This window comes from Urtica dioica, chromosome 11, assembly GCF_054948205.1.
Source record: "Urtica dioica subsp. dioica isolate 48M chromosome 11, U.dioica_male_clone48M_v1_H2, whole genome shotgun sequence".
Classification (NCBI taxonomy): Eukaryota; Viridiplantae; Streptophyta; class Magnoliopsida; order Rosales; family Urticaceae; genus Urtica; species Urtica dioica.
In genome coordinates, this window is record NC_142766.1 from 21012874 (window position 1) to 21026065 (window position 13192).

The window sequence follows — 13192 nt, forward strand, 5'->3', positions numbered from 1 at the left end:
CAAGAAAAAAAACAAGAGAAGAATCAACCTCTTTTTAACAGTATCAGATTATCATGAAAAAAGATAATATACCACAAATGGATATATGATATTTTGTAAAATTTTATGCGTAGTAAACATGATTTACGCTGTGGTAAGAGAACAACAGAGAATAAAGTCACATGTTTGGTTGACTTTTTTAACACGATCCGAGTAATTCAATAATAACACACATCACTTACCAATAAAAGAGTATGCCCGTTTTCCTTAAAGATACGGACTGTGCAGTTTTTAAGCAGTTTTTTTAATCTCCGGGCCTCATTTTCGCTCGGGACCATGTTATCTTTACCACTGAAAATGCAAAATTATCACGTTTGTTTACTAAGAATATCTTAGCAAGGCAAAATAATAGTGAGGTAAAATGCCTATCTAATTTCTTCTCACTCAAGAAATGCTTGCCTGCCTGATCACACCAAGCAAGAATTGTAACTTGTAAGAGTTTTTGCGAATACGCTAGAACCATCTAAAGCAATCGAGTTCTATGTTTTGATGTATAGAAACCCAAATTAAATAGCTAGGGGGGGAAAAAAAAAAAGATGAAGTCAACTTAAAACCTGGCAAGCACAAGAACTTCGGCTCTCACAGCATGGAGACGGGAATTCGCATAAGCAGCAGCCGATTTAAGCAGCTTCAGCTTCCACAGAAGAGTTTCCCTTGGAATAATATCAGCGAAATTCTGTAAATAACAAGGTGAATTACACGAGAACTAAAATAGAATCAACCCCGTTTGCAAATATTTCCAAGATATTTGAATTAAAAAGTTGAACTTTGAAGTCATTTCACACATAATATTACGTCCTTGTTACCGGACTAATTTTGGTCATAGGAACCGATTCAGGGAACAGATTTGTTGAGGATCATTCAGAAGAAGAAGAAAAACACTACAATCAAAAGCAGTCCTTACAGACAAGCATGGCAATAGATCGTTGAGGTTCTTAGTCATCCTCTCGAATCTTTGCATCGGAGAAAGTTTGCTATCAACACTCAGCGTCGCCATCTTAGTCGGGTCACCTGATTCCATAAAAGTAAAATAGCAATTTAAAGAAGCATTCTAGGAGCTTGATCATCTTAACGAAAACAGCAAAACCAACCACAAGCGTTAACTCGTATAATAGCAAGCAGGCTTTCGATAGACTTGGCTACAACTTTTGCTATAATTTTGTAGAGGCTTTGACATCAGGCTGATCAGTCGGAAATAGATCTCTTTTCAACGACAAAGAGGCTTCCAATAGACTTGGCTTCTTGATCAAATTAATCAGAATACTTCTCTATGCTTGCATTATCTATGTTCTGATTTTCGTAAGTACTCTTTGTTTCCTAGGTTCATAGAAGTCTCACTTCGGTTGTAAATTCCCCCATATTATTAATGCAATCATAATAAATAAATAAAAATTGCAATCATACTTACCCATGACGTAACTGAGAAGATAAGGAACTGCATTATGAAGCTCCTCAGGCAGGGCCTCCAAAACAGGGAAAAATGGCTGAAGCTGAGACCGGCTAAACGAGGTTGCTAAAAAATATTTGAATACCCGGAAATGTAAGAACTCATTAACGATCATGTGTTGAACCGGATAAAATGAAGATTTGAGTCAGAATTACCAACCTGGGTTTACTAGTACGAGCACAAGGTCGATGGTGGGATTACGAGCAGCGACAGCAAGAGCTAAACATCCTCCGAAAGAATCTCCCACCAAATAAATCGGTTTCTTCGGAGAAGAAGCGTGTTCTTGCCTGACGGTTTCTTCGACGAATTTCACCAGCCCTTCACTCCGTGGAAAAAAAATGTATATACAGTAATTAGTAATACTCGTTTCTATCGATCTTACAACGAATTCCTAAGTGTATTGCCCGGGATATAGTTCAGAAGTAAAAACCTTCGAACGGGGTTCGATCGGAAACAGGAATATGCAGGCACCGGACTTCGAAAAACCTGCATTTCATAAGCGGTCATAATTCAAAGTTCTAAGCCTTATATTCAAATTTTTATCAACATAGAGCCCAAAGTGACATTTGCAATAAACATGACCGAATAAACCAAACAGTTTATTTTCTTTTTCTCTAAATAGTGTGATCTAAATGCATCATCTATATATCATGAAGTTGAAAGGTGAAAATACCAACATTTTAGGACCCACACTAACTTGATTATAGTATAGGAATATAGGTACAGTTATAATGAGTTCAATCTCAACTTTTCAAGGGTTCTACTGTTTTTTCTTTTACATTCATACGAGAATAAAATGCCACACCGTCCATCCGAAGTTCTGAACAAGCATATGAAAATATATAGTAATTCCCTTGACTAAACTAATAAATAAAATAAAATAAAAACAACTTACTTCCCAAGAGCTTTGTGGTGCACAATAAGACCCATTCCAGTGCCATCCATTCCTGCACATACACCAACAGAAAAAATTAAGACTTTTTTTTATTATTTTTTTTTTTATCTTATTCATCAAACTAAACACGACAAAAAAGAAAAAGAAAAAAAAAACATTTCCTTGACTTTCAGCCACAATTACACACACACACACATGATAAGTAGAAGAAAACCAAAGTTGAAGTTGATAAAAACACTAGTGAGAATTAAATAAGCAGAATTTAGTAATACCAGGCAAGAAGAGAAGAGTGGGAGAGTTTTTCAAAGGACGACCACATGAAATTGGACAAAACCAACGTGGTGGCCCACAATCAGGCACAATGATATCCTTCACTGCATCAAAGTAATCCTTCACGCTCTCACTTCCATACCCATCGTCCCAAAAAGCTTCCATCTTTACCTCATATTTATCATCATCGTCATCAACCAAACCACTCTCTTTCTCCACAACCTTATTATAATTAGCCTTAAACCTTCCATTCCCATTACTACTACTACTATTACTACTTTCTTCCACCACCACCAAGGCCTCTCTTTTCTCAGCCACGGAAACTCCATTGACGGTGTCTGAATCTCCGCCGCCGTGGCTGTGGACTCTGAGACGGTACTGGGTCTTGTTCTGCGAGATCGGCGACGGAAAAGGAGGTATCCGAAAACACGTCGCCGAAGCCATTTACAAGTGAAGAATCTTATCGCGCAAAATGGATATGGCTATGAGAGAGTAAAAAACTAGTAGTAAACTAAGCAAGCGAATTAAAAGTAATGAGAATTATTGGGAAGGAAAGCCAAAAATGTAGAGCAATCAAAGAAAATACATGCACTTTACTGAATGGTGAGTTGTCTTGTGGTGATAAGGGGCTAAAAGACAAATAGTGGTTTAGAGAGAGAAAACTAACGGAAAAAGAAGCGTAAATATATTCGTAACGAAGAGGAAGAGAAATTTAAAGAGAGGCTAAAATGGCAATTTTGTGAATTTGTTTGTGGGACCCATTAATATATATTTTTTTTCAACAGAAAGGGCGTTTTTGGTTGGCCACTGTGATTTGGGAGTTTTCTGGTTATGGAATGGCCACACCTCTTACGTATGTTTTGTGTCGGTTTTAGTCGGAATGAATATCGGCTTCCATAGTTTTTAGGTCAAAGAGTACACCAATAAGAGGAAATCAAAAGCAAACTTCTTTTTTCTTCTTGCTTGTTTCTTTCGCGTTTCTATATATTGATGTATGTGTGCGTTTACATGCTCCACGTGTACTATACTACTATGTGGATGGATTATGTCGCGATCACTGTAACTTTGGCAGCGTTATATAATCCAAGACGGAGTTTATTAAGATATTTTCAACGTATTAATTATTACACAATCAACATCTTGGCTTGTCCCACAGTAAAGGTAAAAAGTGCGTTTGGAACTCCAAAAATAAGAGGAAAAAAAATAGAATTTTTCATATTTTCTCCTATTGTTTCGACAGAGAGAAAATAAAAATGAAAGAAAAATAAGAGAGAATGAAGAAAGGAAAATATTTAGCTAATGAGTGTTTTTATTTTATGAAAAATAAAATCCATCCAAATTTATATATTTGTAAATTATTTTTGTGTCTATTTTCTCACTTTTGCTTTTTCTTTTTCTCTCATAATTCATGATTTTCAAACACAACATAAAATTTTGACTTTTTCTTTCCTATTTCCTGTCCCAAAATGAACCTAAAAGTTAAGGAAACAAATAAAAAAAAAGCAAAAATCATGAAAAAAAAGCCTAATAAACTTTTTTTATTTTAAATGAAACTGGAGAAAAAAAAAAGCCTATAAAATTGCATAAAAATTAAAGAAATAGATATTTATGAAATACATAAATAAGTATTTGAAGAATTATATATAACAATAAAATAATGAGAATTTTTTATGGTAATTATTGACAAATGGTTATCATTAGCGAATTGTTAGGGATTATACTAAAACTACACCCATTTAAAAAAATTGACCAAAATTTAAATTAATTGTTTCTAGTTATAAAACTATGACAAAGTTCACCAATAAATAAAGATCTTATTGACATGTTTGTTAATAAACACAGTGACATACTTATAGTTCTAAAATTCGAAGCAAATAATGAATTTTTGGTCAATATAATTTAGTATAATCCCTTTTTTTTTTTTTACCTTACATGATATATTGCCATTGTATCATCAACTCCACATTTCAGTACAAATTAAGGGGTGACTGTTTTACACTTCCACATAGGTTTTTATTTTTATTTTTATTTCGTGGGTATTGAACCCTTGCACTCTCATCAATAGCATAGGTCACCTCAAAAATGAACGTTGATATTTTATTTAATAATGAATATATTGTGCCTAAATGGTAACACGCATGACGACACAATATTATAGCCAGAATTTGTTGTTCAGGCTAAGTCTTAGGGTGTAATGGATTAGCGATCCCATTAAACTAACTTAAGCCTCTCACGTATGTGAAACAAAAATATATTTTTTTTAATTTCTATTTTGAGTGTAGCTTTAATGTTTTTCTTTTGATGTTATTACATATTTCCTTTCGCTTTTGAGCTTTGCTCCTAACCATCATCGTCGTGGACGGCACAAAACTATATGATAAAGTTGGCATTGACTATTTAAAACGATTTTTCAAGCAATCACACGTCACAAGATTAGCAAAATCAAGTAAAATCAATGTCAAATAATACCCGGTATGAAGGGCATTAGAAAATCACATCAATAACATTAGTCGTTAATACAAAGAGTCAAAGACCGTACACATGGATGTGGACGCTACAAAACAAACTTTGAAGCAGAAAAAGCCATGCACATGGATAATAATTAAAGTTGGATCATATAATTATTCATCTATTTATCTAGTTCCGACAGAAATGAGTGCCCTATTTCTTAATAATTATTTTAAAAAGGGAAAAAATCACCTTCATAAGCAGAGTAGTTTTCCCTATTAGCTATTAGGTATTGTTGCTTGTAACCCACAATACAAAAAACTAAAAGGCTTTCTTTCATCATCATATTTCTGTCCAGTTCTCTAAACAAGGATTTTCCAATACTCCTTTTTGCAATTCTCATCCAGTAAAAAAAATAAAAATAAAAACCTTTCTTTTCTTTTACTTTCTCTCTCTCTCTTTTTTTTTTTTTAAATGGACTGTTTCCCAATGGCAGTCAAACGCTATTCCATAAATTTTCAAAATTTATAACTACCACCCATAATTAGGAAAATTTCTTAACTCTGAACTTCTTAGGAGATATTGGAGGATGCTCTTGACTGTGACTGATTACTTTTATAAATTTACAATAAATTCCCGAAAGTATTCTGACCCCCAGAGACATCCTTGGAAGAATAGTTCCCAGACCTTTACAATGCACAATATCACCTGCAAGTAATTAGCCATGAAGCTCGGGGAATTAGGTTAATATAAATCCACAATACATTAAAAAGTCTTTCTACCGGCAAAAAAATTACTTATTCCTAGTCAATTTATTTACTGGTATTAGCCTATGGCAAAGTCATGCTATCAAAGACTTATTTAATTAGTTCATGTGGACGCACCATAAAAAGAGAACCTTAGTCATCTCAAAACTTCGGTCACTTTGTTCTATTTAAAAAAAAATATTATCCTTCCAATGAAAAGCTACATAGAAGAGAACTAACCAGTCCAACGACCCATAAAGTCATCTTCCTTGAATGGGTCTATAATTCAAAACTAGATCATCAGATTTCTTCCATATGTAAGCTCGCACTGTGGCTAAGCTCATGTCCGGGCCCAAAACCTGATAAAAGAAAGACGAATAAATAATTGTAGATATGCAAAAGAGAAGGCTCAACTTAAGTCTTCAACAGCCAAGCAATTTAACAAGTTTCTGATGGAAAGCCAGGAAAAAGAATGCCTTCCAATCCAACAGCATATTTACAAAATCAAAATTAGTTTATTATTCCCACAAGAGTGGTATGTCCTTCCAAACACATGCACTTGCCTGATTGTTGCACATAATCTCAAAACTGGGACTTGCCTGATTGTTGCACAATATCTCTATTGAAGGCTTGATAGGCTTTTGCGAAGGCCTACTATGTCCACGCAAAAACCCATCACCAACCAAATTAGATTGCAACGGCCCTCCAGCAAAAACTTTATCAGTTGCGTCCAGCGGTTTGTCCAGCACAATCTTCTCAACGACATAATTAATAACCTGCGAGTTAACACCAGATCTTTTGTCACCAGATTTTTAAGTAACCATATAAAAGATGCACATCACTATAGATTATGTTTGTAGAATCAACATCTATAAGTAAAGGAGTGAGTTTGTGAAGAGAATTCCGAGTCATTCAGATTTCAGAGAAATCTGCTCCAGTATTTTTATATAGAGAAATTTGCATACTCACATGCACTAACTAAAACCTATACTAGGCTATACACACTGAGAATCTTTTTTCTCTTTTCTAGGCGTGGTCAACTTTATGAATGAAAACTTACTTTATGAATTCTCAATATACGAGGTGCGCTCAACTTTCCTTGCGTTAGGATCTGAACTGTTGAACCTTCGCATGGCTGTAGATAAAAGCTGCATCTGTGCATTTAAAATAATATATAACAAAAAATCTATCAATATTTACACTAAGAAAACTAATATCGACAAAAATTGGATAGTTTATAGACATAATTTTGACTAATTCATTTCCGCAGAAAGAGAATCAAAACGGCATCCTGGAAAATAAAGCAACGGATACGAGAACTGCTAATGTAAACCACTGCAATTAGGAACAAAGCTATGGAGCCTACAATGAAATTTTAATAATATTTCAAGATATACTACCCAGAAGGTTCTAAAGGAAGTGTTTGTAGGCTCAATGATTTTTTGCAGATATGCAGCATGTACGAAAAATCCAAATAAAACATTTCACAAAACGAGTCGAGTGTTATCAGTTGAGCAAATACTAGTTTAGAAACAAACAAATTCAGAGAAATTACTTGGTGTTTTCTCTAGGAGGCAAGCGATTGTTCAAGACGCAGTCGAGACACCACCAAGGAAACTCCTTGTCGTCTTCAGTACCATCTAAATCAGTGATCTTCTTTCTCCACGGACCCCCTTGAGAGCCCTCAGTAATGATCGAGGGAGGGGATGATGTTGAAAATTCAAAGGGAGGATAGACTATTGAATCATTATCTGAATTACTATCTGTCTCGACTTTTGAATTGGTGTGACTTTTTGGAGTTTGGTCCTTCCCCAGTAGCTCCCCATTTGCAGAAGCTTGGGATCCAAATCTTTGTTTTCTTTTGGCTAACCAGTGGGCCAAAATTCCTTTCAGAGTTTCTCTCGCAAGGTTAACCTGTATATTTACAACTTAATAAATCATATAGAAAATGAACAAATAGTGATGCAAAATGTAACAGCATGAGGAAGATATTGTGACTAAACTACGCTTACCTTGTCATCTTCAGGCTTTCCAGCAATGTTAAGATCTGCTGAATACATCTCGGCAGAGAAACATTGTGGAGTATCCAAATGGACAGCCAGACTTCCAAGTTTGGTATCCACAGTGAACCATGCAGGAATGCTCACCTGAAATAGCAAATAAAAAATAGAAATAAATAAATATTATACACGCCCAAAACTTTAAAACAGAGAATTCTGAGTAGGACACCAACACATACCATCTCAAAAAGTTCTTCTTTCTTTTCCTCAAATGAAACCTGCGATTTTATATGATAACATGAGCTAAATTCAGAAAAATCAAGCCACGATCTTTACAACATTAACCACCCAATCAGTATACAACAGACATTATAGTAACCAAAGAAACTAACCTTTCCGTACTCTTCAATCACAACACCCCTTGTAATCTCCCAGAGCTTTACGGATCCAGCAGTATCCTATCATTCATAAAATGTCACTTCAAGAACAACATTCGATGGAATAAAAACTATGGAATTGGTATAAATTCAGGTTCCCATGATCTTTGTCATGACAGCACACCAGTTCGACACTAAAAAATACCTTAGTCAAAACATGTCTTCTATTATTCAGTATTTCATGTTGCACTATTGCAGGAGTTCCAGGAATAGTAAGATTTGGCTCTTTATAGATAGGAACCTGAAATATTAGCCAAAACACAACACATCACCTTCCATGAAAACAGGATCCAGAAGACGCAACTCATATTAACATCAACCATAATTGAAGAAGCATACTCACATGGCTAGATCCTTCTATAGACCTAGTTCTGGAAAAAGATAAGTTTCCGGCTAAGAACGAGGAGCCTCTTTGAAAATTTTTCTGAGGATTATGACCTTCGGCAGGCCATCTATTCACTGTAGAATCTGCAGTTGCAACCCACAAACTATCGTCTTGCAGAGCCAATTTCTGGATTGGGTGTTCCCCTGTGCAAAGCAAAAGACTGTCTCTTGTTGCCAAATCTGTCAGGTACAACTGTTGGGATAAAAAAAGAAAAAGAAAAAAAAGAATCAGAATCAAAAGGCTAAAGACCAGAACTGAATACAGAAAGAAGATTGGGACAAAAACAAGGGAAGAGTGCGATGTTTAACTTTAAATAAATAATGAACTCACCGAAAGGTCTCTGCCACCACTATATACGTGACTAAATGATGGAGTACTAGCAAGTGCCCAGACGGAATCTGTATGGACACCATAAGAATGCACACAGCGCTGCTGACCGAGATCCCATAGTCTTCAAAAAGCAATAAAGTTTATTTAAAATACAAATTACAAGGTGCAGACACATACACACACATATACATATTTAGAAGTATACACATATATACATATATAATTGCCTGTAATGCATAGAATGGCGTATAAGTATGCAACCCACCTGATCATTGAATCGGAGGATCCAGATAAACAAAGTCTGTTTTTAGAAAAGAAAGGGGAAAAATCAGAAACATGTTTAATAACGCATAAATTTCAAATATATAAATGATATGGAGAGATTAAAAAGGGAAAAAAATTAGGAAAAATAAACATATCGTAACTTAATTAATCTTTTTAACTGATTCCATGTTAACTTATGAGGTCTCAGGAAAACAGTTATCGCCGTTGTTTACCATAAATAAATAAATAAAAACAGCTAAACAAAACAACTAACCTCCCAGTAGAATCCACTAGCAATACCCTGATGTTATCTGAATGACCTCTTAGTTTCATGGTCTTTGAACCACTTCTTGGATCCCAAACACGGACAACCTAAAACCAAACCAGCACAGTGCATTATGATAATCTTCAAAATTTAAGAAAAGCATTTCCAAATAATCTGCAACTTTGAATCCTATTTATCATCCAACAAATAGCAGAACAATAAATCAACTGCTGACATAGAAAGGTACCTTTTCTGTACCACCAGATACAAGGATGGTTCCAGTGCCGTTCATTCCCAGAGCATATACCGACTCCTTATGTCCTTTTGCTGCTACTGGAACATATCCATGTGATTGGGTGCTATGTACAGATATATTGTTGCTTGAGTTGATGCTGCGTAAACTTGTAACAGGTAATTGATGCGCTGAGCCATTAACACCATTTGAGCCATCTTCCTCCATTGCATCACCAGACTTTGAAATTGGAGCAAGTGCCGCTTCGAGATCCCAAACGAATACTTCCCCGCCGAGTCCCCCGGAGGCAACAACATTGCTCTAAAATGCACGACACTATACAAGGATCAGAAAATGGCATTGATAAATGCATGGTTTTTCCTACGAGCACTACCTGCCTATCAAGTTGACTTACAGACACATATGGTACAACGAAGAAAAGTACAATAGTGACATTACATTTTTCGAAGCAGCAGCGAGACATGTGACATAATCTGAGTGCTGACGGAGAGTCCGGGTGCAAGTTCCATCTAACGAATTCCAAGTCTGTATAAAGAACAGTTACAAAATGGCTTGACAAAACTAAAATACCATATAGTAATCAATAAATCTGAGGGGAAATGTTATTATAGTTTACCTTAACAGTAGCATCTGAAGAGCACGAAACAAGTGTGTTGTCTCCTACAATAACAGCATCATTAACCTGCACAAGCAGATTAAAACCAGCAATTAACTTTCCATTAAAATAAGAAACACGGGAACCTAAACCACTACTAGAATGCAGAACTTATTTTCTTGATTAATATATACAAAAATGGGGTTGGAAACTGCTATACATTTTCATAATTCTAATGAGATATGAGAAATAATGTATTCAACGAAAATCAGAGGCACGAGTATACAATACCCAATCCACATGAGACTCGTAGGTATTTGAGCATGTAGCCGCATCTTCACCTAATGCCCATCGTTTCAACGTGCCATCGCGGCTCCCAGTGAAAAGGAAATCAGACCCATCAGACACCGTTGACTTTTGTACCGACAAACAATTTACACCTGCACAATGCTGCAAATGGAGAAAAATGTCATATGAATAAAATAGCTTGTCAATCTCGAAAATATCCCGGTCACCAACAAATATTTACCAAAAGAACAAAACAGTATGTTACACAGATACGATCCTAGAACTGTAAAATGATCCTAGATCATTATTATTATTACTATTATTATTATTATTATCTATTTTTACTTCTTTTTCACTATCACTTATCCTTGAAATCAAATGCACATCTCAAACACACTAAGCATGAAGTAATATAGGCAAAGTGGGGATGGTTGTTTATATTTTTACATACATAAACACCAAACTCTCATTAACAGAAAAGGTTTATAGCAAGCTAAACAGCAAGTCAAACGACCTAAACTAAAAAAAATAGTAAAAAAATAAATCTCACCTTTGTATCAGCAGCATCACTCAAAACATATGTTAATCTTTTTTCTTTGCGGGGGCGGATCGAGTTGGATGTGTTCCCCGAACTGCCCACTCGGTGCATCGCTGGAAGCCACTGGGAAAATACAGCAACAAACACGGAAACCATAGACCTAATCAAATCGACACTAACTTGAACCAAAAGGAAAACAAAAAAAGAAAAAAAAAACCAGAGGCACAAACAAGCATCATAACTAAGCCCATAATCTGAACTACATGTTCTCAATCGTTACGACTATCACCGAAACCCACGTCGAAATCAATTCGATTAAATCATTTATTATTCCGCCAATTTCTCAATCCGACGATCGAGCGTAGGGTTTCAACGTGCGAATGTACCAGAAAAACCGATTTCCACTCAACCAAACCGCGGTCTCCGAAATTTCAAGACGAAACAAACAATTGCACAATCTCAAACGGTAAAATCTGTTTTTTTTTTTTATTATTATTATTTATTCATCAAAATCGAAGCAAACAGAGAATCGAAAATCCGAAGCGCGATTCAACGAGACAAACCCTAACCTCGTCGATCAAAACGATGTAGCAAAACCTAGACCTTTGTTCCTCTTCTCTAGCTGGTGTTCGTGTGCTGGAATTTCCTGTTCGCAACACTGAAGAATTAAGTTGCTATTCTAGAGAGATAAAGTTCCGTAGAGAGAGAGAGAGGAATGGGAGTGAAAAATTGGTCTATGTGGGGGGATTTGCTTTGCGATTTAATTTAATATTTTATTTATTTTTGTGGGCGACTCGTTTGGGGTTTGACTCCGATTTCATCGTCGTATCTTGTCGAGGGTATTTCGGTCTTTGTCCGAAACAGATAAACTATAAGGCCGGAGATTTTGCCGTACTCACCGCTCTTATTGGAGCGTGTTGTTTACTCTCTTGGGCCGCTCGTTCTTTGGGCCGGCCCAGATTAATTTACGTGGACTGGTAGTTGACATTACCAAACCGTCCCTCGGCGCGTGGGAATCAACAGACGGGGTTGAAATCTCTTTCCCTTAGAGAAAATATATTTGCTCATTTTTAATTAATTCACATGAATACAAAAATTAAGCTAAGTCTCATGTTTATGTCTCTATTTTAGTTCATTATATTATTTTATCAATAACAACATATATTTTTTTATATTTTTAATCTAACCATACACTATTTAACATCAATTGGTTATTTGAGGACAAACTACAAAAAATAGCTTTCAAATTACAATATAGTTGACTCCATGTTTCAATCTATTTGAAACCTATCACCCAAACTAATATATTAGAACAAATTTAACCAAAAAGAAAGCCAAGTAATGCACCTACTCAACTGATTTAATTTGTAAGCCATAGGTTCGTGTGCGCATGCTTTTGAAACATATTATTTAATTCACTAAATTACTGAAGCATTCAACACGATAAGAAACTTTGAACTAAATCATTCTAAAAATGGGAATTAACTTTTAAAATATAAGTATATTAATTTTACGACATCGTTATACAAAATCAACAAATAAATATTTAGTGAACTAAATATCATCGGTGCATCACATAATATGGTAAAAAAATCATTGGTTGAAAATTTTCACAAATCATCAATTATTTTCAGATTATAATGTTAATAATATAAGATGATACATCATTCGTGTAGGTGCCTCCCTAAAGTAGCATTGGAAAAAATTGGGAATCATATATTTTTCATTCTATTTGACTTTTAGCTTTTATATTCAAGAGGTGGTTGTGAACCTACGAGGAGATAAGTATTATTTATCGATTAGCCATGTTTTCATCACAATTCCAAGATGCACGTAATAGGACCTCTTTTGTTAATAATTCATTCTTACATCATATATTTATTTATACCAACATTTAATCATGAGATTAATATATTTTTTTTTCTCATTTCATACATGGGCAGTGTAATATATTGCTAACTTGGAGTTTCGTGATTAAGTTGACGCCATCAT

At 35.1% G+C, this 13192-nt stretch overlaps 2 protein-coding genes across 3 annotated transcripts; both read right to left on the reverse strand.

Annotated features, from left to right (window-relative positions):
• Positions 1-182: 182 nt before the first annotated feature.
• LOC149382272 (phytyl ester synthase 1, chloroplastic-like) lies at positions 183-3339 on the reverse strand. The gene is made up of 8 exons (XM_089629885.1): positions 2654-3339; positions 2382-2433; positions 1917-1972; positions 1646-1804; positions 1448-1552; positions 944-1050; positions 594-715; positions 183-330 (listed from the first exon to the last, which is right to left on the reverse strand). Exons 1-8 carry the CDS (start codon positions 3093-3095, stop codon positions 198-200), a joined length of 1176 nt encoding a protein of 391 aa, XP_089486011.1. The 5' UTR covers positions 3096-3339; the 3' UTR covers positions 183-197.
• A 1768-nt stretch (positions 3340-5107) lies between these two features.
• On the reverse strand, positions 5108-11944 carry LRS1 (Transducin/WD40 repeat-like superfamily protein). Of its 2 annotated transcripts, none has more exons than XM_089630778.1 (19): positions 11770-11944; positions 11213-11323; positions 10666-10824; positions 10396-10461; positions 10218-10304; positions 9774-10079; positions 9536-9633; positions 9263-9298; positions 8998-9118; positions 8626-8859; positions 8428-8523; positions 8238-8303; positions 8085-8123; positions 7858-7992; positions 7401-7759; positions 6906-6999; positions 6445-6621; positions 6086-6204; positions 5108-5807 (listed from the first exon to the last, which is right to left on the reverse strand). In XM_089630778.1, the coding sequence occupies exons 2-18, from the start codon at positions 11309-11311 to the stop codon at positions 6106-6108; spliced, it is 2271 nt and encodes a 756-aa protein (XP_089486904.1). In that variant the 5' UTR covers positions 11312-11323; positions 11770-11944; the 3' UTR covers positions 5108-5807; positions 6086-6105. The 2 variants fall into 2 exon arrangements, with proteins under 2 accessions (XP_089486904.1, XP_089486903.1); XM_089630777.1 differs by having other exon boundaries at positions 6409-6621.
• Between the last annotated feature and the right edge of the window lie 1248 nt (positions 11945-13192).